General features: G+C 41.1%; 2 protein-coding genes across 4 annotated transcripts in view; one reads left to right on the top strand and one right to left on the bottom strand.

Moving 5' to 3' along the window:
- Window positions 1–3,209, bottom strand: part of SERAC1 (serine active site containing 1) — a 58,470-nt gene extending 55,261 nt beyond the window's left edge. The window contains exon 1 of one of the 2 annotated variants that reach the window (XM_039531772.1): window positions 3,083–3,209. The gene's annotated coding sequence lies outside the window, so the exon portion shown is untranslated. Of the gene's footprint in view, window positions 1–2,691; window positions 2,838–3,082 lie in introns of those variants that run through there. The other variant, XM_039531773.1, reaches the window with a different exon arrangement.
- On the top strand, window positions 3,182–9,766 carry GTF2H5 (general transcription factor IIH subunit 5). Of its 2 annotated transcripts, none has more exons than XM_039531774.1 (3): window positions 3,182–3,335; window positions 4,290–4,404; window positions 8,910–9,766. In XM_039531774.1, exons 1-3 carry the CDS (start codon window positions 3,233–3,235, stop codon window positions 9,088–9,090), a joined length of 399 nt encoding a protein of 132 aa, XP_039387708.1. In that variant the 5' UTR covers window positions 3,182–3,232; the 3' UTR covers window positions 9,091–9,766. The 2 variants fall into 2 exon arrangements, with proteins under 2 accessions (XP_039387708.1, XP_039387709.1); XM_039531775.1 differs by lacking the exon at window positions 3,182–3,335 and adding an exon at window positions 3,507–3,687.
- Window positions 9,767–18,055: the final 8,289 nt, after the last annotated feature.

Raw genomic sequence — 18,055 nt, 5'->3', positions numbered from 1 at the left:
CTTTTAAACACCTCTTTAACTTCAATGGCTAAATAACATTTTAGAAGAAGGACATTTGTTGATTGAAAGGGCAGGTGTTAAAGCTTCAAAGTGTGACAGTGCAAAATACCAGATTCATAGATTCTAAGGCCAGAAAGAACCACTGTGGCATCTAGTCTGACTTCCTGTATAATATAGGCCATAGAAATATTTGTTCCCCATGTAGGTACTTATAGACTGTGATCAAGTCATCCCTTAATCTTCCAATTGATAAACTAAATAGATTGAGCTCCTAGTGTCTATCGTTAAACAGCATGTTTTACAATCCTTTAAATCAATCATTCTCCTTGCTCTTTTCTGAACCTTCTCCAATTTATCAACATCCTTCTTGAATTGTGGGCACCAGAACTGGACACAGCAGCATCTGACAGAGCTAAAACCAGGAAAGCCTAGCCCTTACCTTAGAAAATGTAACAAGCAAGAAAAACCAAAACCCTAACCACTCAAAACCAGAGGGGGGGGCAGGGAGAGATGTAACCCCCCCCTTTTAAAAAAAATCCTTTGCAAATCATCTTTAATGGGAATTCCAGTGGCTCAGTATCCTTAAAGATCCGTCTCAAAGGACTTTATTCTACTCCCACTGAAGTTAATGGAAGTTTTCCCCACCAACTGCAATTGGAGCAAGATCAGTCCTTAAAGCACTTATCATAAAAATATTCATGCACATGAGTAACTAGTTCAATGGGACTTCTCACATGCAAGTACTTGCAGGATCAAGGTCTAATTTTGCAATACAGGGATGTGACTATTTTCTTTTTAAGAGATAAGTTCTGTCTCTTCATTTAACAAAGAAGCTGCAGGTCTAACAAACCTCACAATCTGAGAATACATGGCCCTTCCCATCATGTTGTACATGGATTTGTTTATGGAAAGTGATTACCACTTATTTAATATAGAACAGATGAAGTACAGAATTGTTAGGAAAATAAATATGTCCTTGGACTCCGGAAGATAACTCCATTTACAGAGTTAAACTGTCAATTTTGGGCCAATGTTTATTCCACAGCTGCCTCAACAAAATAGACAACACACAGTGAAATATCCCAATGGCACCACAACTGGTCCCTTTGGGGAATTTTTGTTTTCTATTTTTATTTTTAAAAACATCCAAACTAATCAACAGTAGTATCTATAAACTCTTCATTCATGGATTCTTTATGACCATAGGTAGAACATACTACTTGAGTGGTCATTAAGGATTAAGAGGTTAAGAAAAAGATGCACTGCATTATGAAAGGTATTGCCTTTTCATTGTGTCTCTGGAGACACGATCAAGTTTATGGTCTGATCCTCCTTTCAGAAAGATTTTTATAATACCATTTGATCATAGTCTGTAATTGCAATAAGCACACTAATCTGTAACAGAAAACACTGCAGTTCCCCGCAATGATCAGAAATTTCATTTGAAAACACAAGGCCAAAGTCCATGTCATTCCTTTGTCTTCAGTGGGCCTTGTATCAGTCCCCTGAGGGGCAATACTGCGTTAGAGCTCAGAAGAACAAGAAAAACAAGGTAGGTGAGGCAATATCTGTAAATTAATGAACTTCTGTGGGTGAGAGAGAGAAGCTTTTGAGCGCCACAGAACTCTTCTTCAAGCAGAACAAGTTGTTACTCTAGACAGGAGAACAGATCTGTCTCCAACCCAAAAGTGTAGTTAGCATTCTGCCTGTTTTCACTACAAGGTTTAGGGCTGTCGACTGTTGGAATTTAGGACAAACATGATATTATGATAAGACAACACTCCCTTTGCCTAAGTTATTTGAGGTCCTAACAGTTTTCCACTGAAGTCAGAAGAATCCCAGAATCTCTGGGATCATGCTCTTGGGCTGCAGGGAGGAAGAAGCATTAGTCTCAGACAATTTTATAGCTATGAAACATCCAGATGTCACAACAACACAGGGGGAACAACCAGACACTTTAAAGATGACATGCAAAAGGGGGGGGGGGGAAATCAATCTTATGCCTTTTTAAAAACTTCTTTAAAACATGTTAATGAAATCTAAAATATTATTTTTATTTATGCTTTATCCCCACTCCTTCTTCAGGGAGACTCCACAATGGCCAGAAAACTAGCAAAGCAGCAGACAAGAGTCAATGGAGTGAAAGCTGAGCAACTCAGAAGGGAAATTATTTTTAGCGAAGGTGCTTAAGACTGGTTATTTCTGTTGCCTTCATTGAGTGCTATTTAACTCCAACGTCTAGTGAACATTGCCTTGAACGGAGACACTCTTTCTCCGTACAAGGCAATCTGCGAAGCCTTTGGTTAAAAGGTTGAGCTTAAAACAACTTTGGGGGTGGGGGAGAACGCTATTTACCTCTCTCTCTCTATTGTGAAAACTATTTATTCGTATCATTTGGTTCCTATCTTTTTAACCAGGGCCTACCCTAATCCCACGACTGCTTACTTTGCTTAAGAGCCTTTGGTAAGGTACCTTGTCAAAGGTTTTCTGAAAGTCCAGTTACGCTACATCGACTGTACATCACCCTTGTCCACATGCCCGCTGATACCCTTAAAGAATGCTAATAAACTGGTGAGGCATGAGTCCCTTTTCCCAAAGCCATGTTGACTCCCAACATCTTATGTTCTTCTATGTGTCAAATAATTCTGTTCTTATTCCAACCAATTCGCCTGGTACTGAAGTCAGGCTTACCGGCCTGTACTTGCCAAGATCGCCCCCCGGGAGCCCACTGCAAAAACTTCATTTCGCTTCTCCACAACAGCCTTGTCTTCCCTGCGTGCTCCCTCGGCACCGGGACCACCCAGCGGCCCCACGGACAGCCCGGCAGGCTTCCCGCTGCTCTTGCACGGCACATTTTTGTTTGCTGTTTGTTTTATTTAGTCTTTTTTTCTAGTTGCTCCTCAGTCTTCACGTTCTGCTCAGGCCTGTCTCACTGCACCTCGGCACGACCCTGCCCCGCAGCCCAGAGCCCCGCAGCGCCCCCAGCTCAGGGGCTGCCAGAGCCGCTCCCCACACGTGGCTGGGCCAACAGCCCCGCCCCCCGGGCTCGCTCGCTCGCTCGCTCACCCCCCGCCCCCGTTACCTGCCGCGCTCCCAGGCCGCCGCCGCCTCTCTCCCGGCTCCCGACACCTGTCAACGACGTACCCGTGTGTCGTCAACACGCAAGACGAGCCTCACCCAATCCCCGTTTAGCGCCAGGGGCGGGGCAGGAAGAGAGCCGTGCCGGCTGCGCATGCGCACGGCTGCTTTGGCGTTGTGGCTGTTCGGGTCTCTCCTTAGAACCCGCGCGGCTGTCGGGCTCGGCGCCCGTTGCTCCGTCGTCAGGGAAACCGCAGGTCGGTGGCGGGGGGGCGAGCGAATGGGAGCGGGCGACACTCACCTCCGCTGCGGTGCTGCCCTCAGCCCCCTCCCCCACTGCCGCGCCGTGCGCAGCCCCATCGACCTCACCTGCTCCCCCCCCCCGCGTCATCTCGGCCCTGCCCCCCCTGAGCCGGGCCGCTGCCCTGGGGCTGCAACCGACAGACCCGCCCGCTGCACAACGGGTGACGGGCTCCGCCCCGGTATCACCAGACTGGTCACCTGGTCGCCAGGGGCTTGTCTGCGGGGAGCAATAATGGGGGGCGAGTCCTACAGCCACTCACCTGCTGGACGCTCACTGGTGCCTGCAGACCCTGCTGGTGCGCACGGGTGGGTCCCTGATGCGCTTCAGTGTTGTCCTGCTGTTGTCAGGGGTACTGCATTACAGGGCACTAGCAAACACTACAGAGAGATTGCTCCTGGCAGTACATGCTGCTGTGATGGGTAATAGATATAATGTACATTACATACTAAAAGAAAGGAGGGGGGGATTTATGTAAAACTTAAACTGCTAAAAATAAACCCTGAAATTAAATTAACCCCAAAAAACCCAGAAGCACTACTTAGGATATTCAAAATCACTATTTATATTCTTTGTATGACTCATTGAAATAAACTCTGTAATTCTTTATAAGATAGAAGATTCTGTATTAGTAACTACTACATTTGTTCCATTACTGTAATGTATGAAACAGCCTCCTCCTCATTTGTGGTATTATTGAAAAATATATATTGTATTAAAAATGTAACTATCTTCTCTAAGACTAAGATTAATATGCAAGCTAGGGTTTATTAATGTATGTAGGTTTTTGTTTATATTTTCATGTCATTTCACTAATTTTACAGTGACTTAAAAGTATACAGGGCCAAATTTAAATGGCCATTTTGATCAATGAAAAATCTGTTATATTATTTTTTCCCCCTCTTTTCAGTCTCTGGTTACAAGCATAACCCAAAGCAAGATCTGTTTTCATTATCTGCCACATCTGGACTTTCTAAGTGTGTTGAGAAGATGGTGAATGTCCTGAAGGGTGTTCTTATAGAATGGTTAGTAGTTAAACTGAATTTCAACTGAACACATTTCTTATTTGTTTAGTGCCTAAAACATCCTAGACACTTTACAGAACATGTAGAACCCTCGCTCCTTTCATCTTTTCTCCCCCTTCTCTCCCACTGAATAGAAGTCCTGCACAAATTCTGCTTAAGGCAGTATGCAACTGTTTGCAGTTTATAATCTAGAAAAGTGAATTGTACTTAGTCTGTAAATTATCGCTTTCTATACGGTAAATGTATGCCACATAATCTAAACCATTGCCATTAAATTCTAAATAAGGGCCAGACCCTCAATTATCCCCAAAATGTAGATAACACAAGTCAGGGTTTGTGACATCCACTTCATGGCCATGATCTTGGTTGTACTCTATACATGCCTTCTACTGTGTGTTATGTTATACTTAAAACTTATACCAGCATATCCACAACTCTAGAGACGTAGCTATGCTGAGAAAACCTTAAGTGTAGATGCAGCGAAGCTGACAGAAAAGTGTTGTTGGTAGGGGAGGTAGTGATCCTACGCCAGCAGGAAAAAATCCTTTTGGTATACACTGTATCCACACTGTGGTCTGTAGTATAATAGTTCTAGACCACTGCCAGGACAGTGCCAGGGTGATCCTCCCTGGGCTATTTTTTTTTGTGGCCAGAGTTCACAGTGATAAGGTGTAAAGTGTTCACAATGCTTCTGAGGATTTGTCCCTAAGGGCCTGATTCTGCACCCATTGAAGTGAATGGGAGTGTTACCTTTGAGAGAACTTGGCCTTAAGTAACCAAGACAACCAAAAACTGTTAATATTTTGTTAAATTACATATGGTAACCCAATATTAGAAAGCAGTGAGCCATAGTTATACTGTAAAATACCAAGTAGCATACTGCACTGTGTTAACAAACATCTTCAAGCTGCTTCATGGAATTATTCCAACACTTGCTACATTCTCTCCTTTTAACTCTTTCCAGTAGTATTTCAAACTGACCTTGCTTTTTCATAAGAGTATTTGTGGTATTATGTACTTAAACTCTATTCTCTGAAAGAATTGTTTTCCTTAGGAGTAAAAATCTGATCAGCAGGAGAAGGTGAAAAGGTGGGACAGAGGAAAGATGTGTGGGAGATACAGCGAGGGAAGGGTCTTTCAACCTACATGTAGTGCTGATCCCTATAATATAGTTATTTCTGCTTTCAAGCAAATCAGGCAAAGAGTTTGTTATAGTTTTAGTGAAGACTAATAAAATAGAAAAGTCAGAGAAAATTGAGGCTAGTGACCATGTAATTAAATCCTCTTGAGCTATTATGGTAAACTATGCCAACAGGTTTATCTTCAGCTAACAGGCCATGACAAGAAGTTAAAGAGTTTCAGACAAATGGGAGCAAAACATTTAAAAATGTTTGCCTTTTATATAGACATTTCTAGCATTTGCTTGACTATTCACACATTAGTTCCATGCTAACAGCCCTGCCTAATATTAATGTGGAAGAAGCATGAGAGTAGCATAGCAGTTGCTAGTGGGACTTGTCTGCTTTCCACTCCTGTATGCATTCATTTGCCAGACTCCCAGCACCTCAGGTGTGATAGGTATGAAGATCCCATCACTTAGCTGCTCTTATAAATATTTTTAAGTCCAACAAGGACTTGAACTTACAGCAGCGGTTCTCAAACTGTGGGTCAGGACCCCAAAGTGGGTCACAGCCCGTTTTGAATGGTGTCGGCAGGGTTGGCTTAGACTTGCTGGGACCCAGGGCTGAAGCCCAAGCCCCAGGGCCAGAGCCAAAGCCCAAGGGTTTCAGCCCTGGGTGGCAGGGTTCAGGTTGCAGGTTGCTTGAGCTTCAGCTTTGGCCCCCCTGCCCAGAGCTGTGAGGCTCAGGCTTCGGTCCCCCCCTCCTGGGGTCGTGAAGTAATTTTTGTTGTCAGAAGGGGGTCACAGTGCAATGAAGTGTGAGAACCCCTGACTTACAGTATTTACTGTGCTGCTAACCAGTGCCCATCCACTGTTTCCACAAAGCTAGCTGGAAAAGCTTTGCCAGTTGCTGTCTTGCTGCTCACGGCCAGCTCAGGGAGTATGCATGGAATTCTGTGCTAGCAGAAGTCATAGAACTGTTGTAAGGGAATCTACTTCCTTAATATTTTTTCAAATTAATTTTTAGAACTTGTGAATGGTGCCAGATGGACAGCACTAGAAACTGAAGTGATCAGTTAAAAACAACAAAAAATGTTTGAATTTTGTATCTATAAACAGATCAAAGGAAAATTTGGCAAGGCACTGCAGTTGCAAGCTTCCCCATCCTTTTAATGTGCATGCTAAGCCCTGTTCCGGAGGGACCACATCAAGGATTAGAATATAGTTAAGTCTTCATGTATTAACTGCCAGAAGGGCTCCAATTAATGCCAACTGTGATGGTTTTGTGATGATGTGGACATCTGTCCCATGGGATCTGGCCTGAGACTACTAACTCATTTTCAACAGATCACTAAACAGCAAGCAAGCAAATGCTAATAATTATCTGGCACTAGCAGTTTGGATCGGTAACCTGCCATTGGATGAAGTTCAAAAGGAGACAACTGGTTATGGAGGAATGATAAATAATTTATAAAGAAGCACTTAGGGTGTTCAATTTTTCCACCTTCTATTTTATATAATCTTAAATTTCTTTCCAGACATGCCAATGCAAATTAGTGTAACCTTTTTAGATGAGCATTAACTTGGAGGCTTTTTCACTTTTCTGGCTTCAAAATTATTCTGTATCTTGCAAACTTCTTTCCTCACTCAAGTCATGCTTCTATGTGTTTGAGGCCAATATCTAAAAGGATTTCTACATCGTGTAAAAAGTTTACATTAATTTTGTGGTACGCAGTTCACCCAAATGTGTGGGTTGTTTTGTTTTCCCCCGTAGAAGGTCTGGAAATATGGTAACTGGTACTAATATCAATTGCAGACCTTGCTAAATCTTATTTCCTCCTTTCTGTCCGATAATATAATTTCTAATATAAATAATGGTTTCTATTAAAAGATTCTGAGCCCCTTAGTTCTGACATCTACTTTTCCAGCATTGAGTGCTGCACCAGCACATTCCAGTTGCCAGAATCCAGATTAGTTTAAAAATGCATAAATTTCACTGAAGAACATGCTTTTCCTGACTTGTGTAAAAATGTATATATATTATTAAATAAGTGCTGTGTTCCATTGATATATTTATATATTGCTGTCAAGTCGAAACTGCTAAATATATCAGTGGAACAAAGCACTTATTAAAAGTCTCATTTTAAATTATCTAGTCACTTTGTAATGTGGTTATTGTAAAGATTGCCCTTCTTATGATATTACCTACACCTCAGCTCAATAAATATTTTTTATCACTGACCATTAACTAATTGCATTTAAATAAAACCTGAGAGCCCCAGAGGAGCTAGGTAAGGTGCCTAGATAAGGTATTGAAAAATTAACTTTAAAACACTACCAAAAAAACCCCACAAAGTTTTGTCAAATATAAAATATTGGATAATTAAGGATTTACTGAGAAACTCTTAAACTCCATTTTGTGCTTCAGGTTCAATACTACTTCATGCTATACTGTACTTAGGGCCCTTCATTTTCAGTTTTTATAGAAAAATTCTCAGGTTTTACAAAGGCTATTATACAGTTTTTACCCATTTTCATCCAAATTTTGGACCACTCAAGTATATGAAAAAAATGGATTGTTAAGAAAATCCAATACGTTGGGTAAATGTTTATGCTAATAATGAATTGGTCTAAGTGTAAATGCAAGGCTATCTGTTAAAGACAGTGTAGTGCAAGACACACGTACACGCATGCACATGAATATGTACAGTGCATGAAATAAACCACAGCATTAAATTGCTTTTACTTTCAATACTCTAACTTTTCTCTATTTTTTGCTTTTTTTCTGTCCTCCCATTGCCCAATATTAACCTGATATTTACTTGGACAACTGTGAAGTAATTTTTTTGTGCTGATTTTCATCCATGTTTTTAATTTTTGTAATAAACACCAAAATTCCCAGGAAATTTTAAACAAAATCAAAACTGAAAGCAAAGGGCCTTGGCTTTGTCTATACTATTTATAGCTAAATCAGGCGAGAACAAGAATCTGTAAACTGAGGATGTTAAATTATAAGTGTTCAGAAAAGACAAATGAACCTTAAACTCATTGTTCATGTTTTACTGAAAAACATATTTTTATAATACCAATATAATCAAGTATTCTCTGCAAGTCAGGCAATCAATTTTCTTCCTCTTGAGCCCTTTTAGCCGGTCACAATTTAATTTGTAAAGTACTCCAAAAGGGTCACTGTTGCCTACATCCATCATCTTAGAAACGCTTTCCTAAAAGTTATTCTTAAGCAATAAAGAACTCTTGAAAATGAGGATGCTGCTCAGGAAGTAGTTTTCACATTCCATTATTCCAGAGTTGTTTTACTTACTGCTGTGTTGCTGTATTGTCATATGACAATAATATGGATTCTGGTGCATGTTTGTCTCTACAGTGACCCAGCCATGAAGCAGTTCCTGCTGTATTTGGATGAGTCAAATGCACTGGGGAAGAAGTTCATCATACAAGACCTGGATGAAACGCATGTTTTTGTGTTAGCTGAGTTGGTTAACTTCCTCCAGGAGAGAGTGGGCGAGTTAATGGACCAGAACTCTTTTCCTATTACACAAAAGTAAAAAGACTAGAAAGTGAATTGACTATTCCAAAAGTGCAAGCAACATACATGGAATCAAAAGAGCTTTATTGTTCATTCTCTGCATGACCGATTAGGGAGTCTTAGAGAGAAGTGGTTACTATAACAAAATGGGTTGTTTCCATACACTAAATACTTTTGAATTGGCTTTGATTTTTGCCATTTTGAGAGAGACTTGAAAAGCAGGGTATCTTTCAGAGTTTGCTAGTCTAGAGGATTTTCTGATGCTTGGTATAAAAATACCATATTTGTGTTCCTTTACCCTCCTCCATTTCTTTTCTTGTCAAATTACATTATCTTAAAAACAGAGGGTAATGGTGTCTTATTTATCAGCATTTCCTTAGAATATTGTGTGTTTCACATTCCTGCAGGTGAGATTAGAGCAGGTTATCATATGATTGACTCTGATTAAACTATCTGTATTAACATGTTACTTTGTGTGACTGATGAAACACCCTCAGTAAGTTGAGTGCATGATGACATGGAATACTTAGCTTTTATTTTTAAAATATTTGATGCACCAAAATAAATAAAATGTTTTCCCCTCAGTTTGTGAAACTTTGTTTACTAATTAATCATTTGCTAGCACAGCCTTGAGACAGTTACCTAATTCATAGTTCTGTATTTTTTCATTAAAATATTTGTATGAAAAAACAAAATACACCAATGATTGTTGTTAGATTTAAATGGTTGCTGAACTGAATAGCAGCAACAACAAATAGGAAGGAGAAATATGCCTGTAAATAGGAGTCAAATAGCACTTGAACATTTAGCAAATTCACCTAAAAGGAATTAACACCTCTCTACAATAAAGTGCATAAATAGGAGGTTAAAATAAATAAGCACTCTGTCTACTTAAGAATACTGTGAAAGTTGATATTCCTTAACTTGAAAAGAGAAAAAACAGTTCTCAATTACTGCAAAACTTCTGTTTGAATTCATAAACCACCATTTCAGATCTTAGCCTATTCAGCAAGTTATGCTGTTATATTAACATATTTCCATCAAAAACGTGTCATACGTGGAACCCAGCAACAAATAAAGTAGTATAAAACATTGAGCAACACAGAGAGAGGTTTATCATCAGTTTCATCAGTTTTTCTCCCTGAGCAGGATAACAAATGACAATTTAATGAGACTTATAAATGACCATTTGCAAATGCAAAACTGTGAAATACTACTGCCAAAAGATAGACTTCAGCAGGGCTTTGGAGCGGAGCCTGGAGCTGGAGCACGGACCAGTAGGTATTTGCCTGGAGCTGGAGTGGAGCAATTCAAAAATTTGATTGCTCCAAATCCCTGGACTTTAGGATGCTGGGAACTAGGGTAAAGGGGTCAGAGCACAGGTAGTTGTCTCATCCAGCCTCCTGGTAGAGGGGAAGGGCCCAGGAAGGGTCATGCACATCCTGAAGATGAATGCATGGTTCCACACATGATACCTACCAGAGGACTTTGGCTTCCTCAACAATGGGATACTACTCTGGGAAGGAGGTGTGCTGGGAAGAGATGGGAGCCCATCTGATTAAAAAGGCAGGGAGCATCTTAACACACCAACTTTGTGAGGCGGGCTTTAAACTAGGAGGAGGTGTCGCATTATGCATCAAGAATATATACACTTGTTCTGAGATCCAGAAGGAGATGGGAGGCAGACCAGTTGAAAGTCTCTATGTAAAGATATAAGGGGTAAGAAAAAGAGGGGGGTGAGTTCATGGTAAGGGTCTATTATAGACCACCAAATCAGGAAGAAGAGGTGAATGAGTGTTTTCTAAAACAAATAACAGAAATATCTAACACACAAGTCCTGGTAGCAATGGGGAACTTTAACTATCCAGACTTCTGTGGAAAAGTAACACACCAAAATACATTTCCAATAAGTTCTTGGAAACTTTTTGGTCCAGAAAATGGAGGAAGTAACCAGAGGGCCAGCCATTTTAGACTTGATTCTGACCAATGGGGATGAATTGGTAGCAAATCTGAATTTGGAAGGCAGTCTGTTTGAAAGTGATCATGAAGTGACAGATTTCAGGATTCTAAAGAAAGGAAGGAGTGAGAGCAGAAGAATAAGCATAGTGGACTTCAAAAAAAAAAAAAAGGCAGACTTAGAGAACTGGTAGGTAAGGTCCCATGGGAAGAAAATCTAAGGGATAAAGGAGTTCAGGAGAGTTGGCAGTTTCTCAGGGAGACAATACTAAAGGCAGTTTCCAATATCCTCATGCAAAGGAAAGATCAGAATAATAGAATATGGCTGCATCAGGAGCTCTTAAATGCTACCGGTGTGACACAGCTATAATTTTGAGAGCGGTATCTGTTAGTAGTTTATACTTTGCACATTTAAACTGCACGTGAGACAGTCAAGAGTCTCTCATCTCCCAAGTTGCAAGTGTATCTGTTTATTGTACACCTGATATTTAGCATGTGGAGCTAGGGAAGCTAATGGGAAACCTCAAGACAACTCAAAAATTCTGCACTTTCATTGGTCAATTGTGCTTCTTCAAATACAATATAAGCAAAACCCCATCTATTTAGAAAGTGTCCTGGGCCCAAATTTTAAAAAAATATTTAGGTGTTGCTCTGCAAAGCCTTACAAGGCCTATGTGATTTAATTGTTTGAGTCTTATTTTCATAAGCAACTTGGGCCCTTAGGAGCCTAAGTCATTTTGAAAATGGGACTTGGTCATCTAAATCACTTAGGCTTTGCAGTGATAAGCAGAGTAACACCTAAATACCTCTAAAAATTTGGGCCTTTGTCCATTAGAGAAATACCAGTTACAGGTACAGTAAGGCGGGGAAGTGGCTAATCAATTGCAAGGAGAGATTTTAGGATTTTAAAAACCTAACCTCTGTACTAAAAAACTCATAGAGCAGGTGTACACTACAGAATTACGTGGGTATAACTATGTCACTCAGGGCGGGGTGTGAAAAATCCACATTCCTGAGCAATATAGTTATACATAGCTACCACCTCTCAAGGAGGTGGATTAACTACCCCAACAGAAAGCTTTCATTAAAGTGCTACAGGTGCATCAGCCAGCTGTCCCATTGCAGAGTTTGTATGGACCTGCCCATAGAAATAGCAACCTTTAAGTCCCTGGATCATAGGAACGCTAGTGCCATACCGTACTATACCATAACTGTTCCCCATGATCCATACAGCTAGCTGTAATCGGATTTCTGCAGTGGAGAGGGTATACATTATATTATTATAGGAAAAGCAATGAACCACATTGGTACTTAGCGTGATTAATGCAGAACTGAAATTCCCAAATGCTGTATTCAAAAGCATACACACTAATGAGACTGGTGAAAACATTTCAAGGCTACTCAGCTGGAGGCTTTGTTTTTTTCTCCTGTGGTGTTATCATCCGTTAGTCATCAACACAGCAGTATGCATTTGCTGCCAAGCAAAAAAGCTGAATGCACACATAGGAAAACCTGCTTTTGTTATAGAAAGCTAATTAGAAGAGGATTGTTTGATTTCAAATATAGGAGATTGACCCCTTTTGTGTATGGTTGTTAGTACATTTTGCTCCTTTGTATCATGTGAAGAGAACATGAGGTACACATTTCAATCATATATCATCAACAGCTTTGCGATAGAGGTTGCCAGAAATTCCTCTTTATCTAAAATAATTTTGTACTTTGAGTAAGCACCTCAGCATGGAATTTTAAAAGTCACTTAACACATCCAGAGTAGGGATGTGTTCGATCTCATATTGGTATTTGGCCTGTATGCAAATCTTTTAATTTGATATGCACTGTATTCTGGCTGATTGTGATCTTAATATGAATAAGAAATAGATCCATCCATGATCATAGACTATTAGCAGAGAGGTAACCTAAACTATCCTTCAACTAGCTTATGAAATTCTACTCAGTGCCTTGCTGAACGTGAGTAATTTGACAAGCAGAAAACATTACTTACATATCTTCCTCATGTTGGTAAGAGTGTCCAAGGAGATTTTGTTCCTGGGCTGTTAAATACATGTTTTGCTGAGCTTAATTACATACAAATATTAAACACACTGACAAATCCACCATACACACTTTGTGCAAAACTTTAAAAAAATGAACATGGAAAATGTACAAAAGTAGCAACATGAAAGCTTCCTACTCAAGGCACATTCCTGTTGAACTGTGTATGTGGAGTTGTTATTCTCCTTAGTCCCTTATCTGCCCTGGTACCATGCTGAATCTCTCCTTCACTTGTTGTATATTCCTTTATCATACAGCAGAGGTTCCCAACCTTCTTTATCTGGAGCTGAGATGGTGATGGGGTGCCCTTACATATGTCCTCCCATTATGTCCTGGCACAGATGTCATGGTCTCTCATTTTTACTGTCCATTTTTTCACTTCCCCTTTCCTGCCCTCAATTAAATTTGCCATCTTATTCTTTTTTTGCTCATTTACTTTTTATGTGGACTTTTCTCTTCCCCTCTGTTCCCCTCCTTCCACTCCAGTAGTTCTGATCTTCCTCCCCATTTCTCCACTCACCCAGAATACTACATAAGGGTAGGGAGCATTCAGTGATGTCCTATCAACATTTCAACCAAGGGCTGCTCCAAAAGTGTTCTGCCTCGGCTGGCAATACTTGTGACATTTTCTGACTATAGGGTTCTTCCCTCAAATAAACAATTCTACACTCTTCAGAAATACCCATTAATTCCATACTCTTCCTCCACTGAAAATTCATCACTTCTATATTCTTCCTCACAGCTCCACTAATCCCCTCCCCACCCCCGCATACTTTGATCCACTGTGTTTCCTCCTCCAGCACATCATAGAGGTGCCTGTATCTATCAGCTGTTCCTTACAGAAACTGTAGTAGCAAGTGTGAGTCCTTTGGCATCCACAGTCAGAAGTGGTGACAGGCAGGTGTCTTGTGGCCCAGTGATATGCTGTCAGTAAGGGGCTCCCAGAAACATTTTTCCTTTGCTCATGAAAAATCCTTGCTTGTGTATCAAGGCTGTGTGCACTTTCAAGAGAAGAGGGGTGAGTAGTTCAGGGACCTATTCATGAATTTTCCCATCTAAAGAAAAACATTTTCTTATAATCTAGGAAAGAGGCAGCATCAGTGGGCAAACAAATGTGTATTTAATTGCATTTTTGGAAAATGTCTATAGTTTGTTCCTGAAAACTATATTGATACTAAAGAGCACTATACAGCCCATGTTACTGAATATGTGCATGTATGTATATTGAAAGGTGTTTGTCCTGTCCTAATCTCTCCCAGGAGTTCGTTTAAAACACATGACATCTGAGTGATGCAACCTAGCGAATTCCAATGTCAAGAAAAGGTACTCTTTGGATTAATTGTTATGCACCATCGGGATAAAAATGATCTTTGTTAAGGATGGTTTAGCAATATTCAGAGGAGGGGAATTACCCCAACTCTTCTTATAATTTGGTGGCAGATTGTTACAAAGGGTCTCTGCAAGACTTTTTCAGCTATCACTATGCTGCCTCTCGCACTACCAACTACTGTTACAATTCTGAATAGTTGCTGCTGCCCAGATGTACTTTTTGCTCACTGAAAACATTTGTACAGATTTTTTTCTGAGTGCTGAGTTCTAAGGGCCTTTATGTTTGAAGAGGTAGGGGAGAAACTGACAATTTGCCCTGATACATCATATTAAAGAATTGTCATTATACTTTTGATGTCTCAAAATTAGGCAGGATCATGTATTCATTAACGTTTCCACTAATTACATGCTAAAATGCAGTAGATCAAGAAGACATCAGTTAGATTTTCTCCTCACAGGATAAATTAGAGAAAGTTTTGGAAGCAATGTCTTCCGGAAGTAACAGAACTGCTAGGCAAACTGAAATAATTCTGCTTCACATTCCCTGTGGGCAAGGCAAATTTCTACATACAAATGTGTTTGATTTCTTCTTTTCTTTCATCATAGTGATAGAGGTCTGCTGATCTATGTGTTTTGAATATTAAGTTCTTGCATTGGTTCTCATGCAGTTATTCAATATGACAAAAAGGTTTACACGCTGCAGTTTGATGGAAAAGAGTTCCTAAGGGGAAACTTGGTCTTGGATAATCCTGAATATAAAACAGAGGTGAACACATTTAAAATATTTGTAAAGGCCTCTTAGGTTTTGTAAAAGCTATGTTGATTGCTAGCCAGTTTGTCCCACCCTATACATGAAGATATACTGTACATTATTGTATATATTATTACATATAACACACTTTATTAAAGCATGCTGAAGGTGTTATTGACTCCCATGTGTCTAGATCCACAGCATATAGATCTGTCATATGAGCTAACCGTGTAACTGATAGCACAAGTTGGTTGTCATCCTCTGTTTGGCCCAGCAGCTGACTGCAGAGGAATGGTGAGTGAGAGGATGCATTTGATTTTTCTCTAGACTATTCAGCTGTCAATATATGTGTCAAGCTGTCCTGAAGTGGGTCAAGAGCATGAGTACCAACCTCTGTACAGACTAAGAACCAGGCACAAGCCCCAAATTGACTGTGAGTTCTATACTTAGATTGCACCAACCAATATCAAGTGTAAACTCCTCCAGCACTATAACAGCCTAACCCTGGAGTCAGAAACAGACCCCTGGGTTGGGTACTCTCATCTATCTTGTTACCCAGGTAAGCTTGCCTTTGTGATAGATGGTCCCTTCCACCAAAAATCACAATAATATTCAGGTTATTCCCAGGTCTAAAGGACAAATCATTTATCCCAGGTCAATTGCATCCTAGATATCACACCAAAGACAATGCTTGTAGCTAATCCTATAATAAACTATCTAAAGATTTATTAAAAAGGAAATGAGTTATTTACAAAGTTAAAGCAGGTGAACATATACACACACAGATGAGTTACAATCTAAAGCTTCAAAAGGTAATAGAAGCTTCTATAATGAGCAAGCTCTATATGTTCTTTAGGACTAACCCAGGCTATGCACTGGGGATTCCTTTCTTATGCCTAGAAAACCTTGCCCCTTGGAGACCAAGCAGCACAGAGATACGGTTCCTCCTTGTTAGAGGGGTTAATTCCTTTCACATTTCTGCACTGAGCTTCAAACACAATTGATGGGAGGAAATCACTTGCATGACTCATCTTCATGGGACAAGGCGAGTAAACAACTAAGGGCATGTCTAGACTACAAACTTGCTACTCAAATTATGTTGGCATACAGCCATCACAGTTGTTGCATCACTTGTGCACATGCATACTTGTCTCCCTGTGTCTGAGGTGTGCATACTCACCAGGAGTGCTTGTACTGCTCCAGAGTGCAGTGCACCATGGCTACGTCGGCTATGTAGACATACTCTTTTGTGGATGACTTTCAGCTTCTCCATTTGTTGCTGTTCTTTTTGACTGACAATCCCCCATTTCCTCACTTTTATGCTTAAACATAACCTGTTAGTGTGTAAGATGGGCCGAGTCCTGGGGCATGGCACAGACCAGCAAACAGCAGCAACCCCCCCACAGTGGGAAAGATGCATGAGACGGAGAAGTTTCACATGGGGTGCCAGCTGCTTCGGAACCCAGCTTGTGCGCTGCCAAGCCCCACACCGTCCCCTCCCTCCTCTCTCCCCCCCGCTCCGCTGCTGGTTCCTGCCTCTGGCACCCCACAGCCACCTGCAACAGGGACTGCTGCAGAGACTCCCCCAAAGAGCCTGGGCACAGGAGAAGGAAGGTCCCTGGCTCTGGCGCTCCCCAATTGCAGCCAACTGAGCTCTCCCTCCCACAGCTGGCTGAATAAACAATGAACCCAAGGGCTGGAAGCAGAGCACAGTGCCCTGGGCACAGAGCACAAAGCTACTCCTCTGTCCTGCAGCATGCACACCACACTCGCTCCCCAAGCTGCCTTGTCCCCCAAGGGCCTGCACATGTGACTCTGCATGTTGGAGAGCAGGAGGCCGGCAGGAGAACCAGCCCAAAAGCGAGGGCAGGTGAGAAGCAAGGGGCTTTCTGCACAATCACACTCCTGGGTCCTGCTCGCATTGTGCTCCTTAGACCCCCCTGCCTGCTGCCTTTCAGCTCCCCTACTCTCTGAGGTCAACTCTGATTCCCTCTCCAAATAAGCTTAGGGGTGGTCGGTTTGCTTTCAGAGAGGGATGTTTGCTGCAATCTATTTTGCCTTAAAGGATTTCACAACACTGGGCCCCTTCCAGCAACATCTCCGCTCCGGTGAGTCATTCCCTCTTAGCAAAGACTGAATTATGCAGTGTGTGATTCCGCAATCAACTACATTTAATTACATTGTTCCAATGGAGGGGACAGCCACACTGGGTGCTTTCTTGCATGTCTGACACGACAGACTTGACCAATAAGAAGCCAGCGGTTACCATGATGGTACTCAAAAGCTAACGTTCGGAATCAAGTGAACGTCTTCCACCTGACAAGAAGTAAAAGCTGAAAACTGAAGGGGAGCATTTTGTTTCTAGACAATGTAAAATATATTTAATTCAAGCGATAAATCTGATTTTTTTATTACTACAGTTAAACCTAGCCTATTTTACCCATTTGTACTGAATGCTCTGACCACTTTCTTACCGGTACGCCGTACCAGCCCATACCAGCTTACTTTCACCTCTGAGAGGATGTCTTCTGAATATGAGCAGACAGATACAAGGGCTATTAGAAGAGCTCAGTGTGGAGATGTACAGCTCAGGGATGCTGTTAAAGACCATTTTAACAGTGAGTCAGAGTAGTGTGTGTTGTTGTAGTGTGTTTTACCTGGTCCTGCTCTTTTGTGGCCTGGTAGGAATCAGTGGTGATTGATGTACATGTAGGAATATAACATAGAATCATAGACTTTAAAGTCAGAAAGGACCATTATGATTGTCTAGTCTGTCTCCTGCTCAACGCAGGCCAGAGAATCTCACCCACCCACTCCTGTATCAAAACCCTAAACTATGTCTGAGCTATTGAAGTCCTCAGATCGTAGTTTAAAGACTTCAAGGTCCAGAGAATCC

Source organism: Mauremys reevesii, linkage group 3 (assembly GCF_016161935.1).
Source record: "Mauremys reevesii isolate NIE-2019 linkage group 3, ASM1616193v1, whole genome shotgun sequence".
NCBI classification, from domain to species: domain Eukaryota; kingdom Metazoa; phylum Chordata; order Testudines; family Geoemydidae; genus Mauremys; species Mauremys reevesii.
The sequence above is the reverse complement of the archived record's forward strand: the minus strand, read 5'-3'. Positions and strand labels throughout refer to the sequence as shown.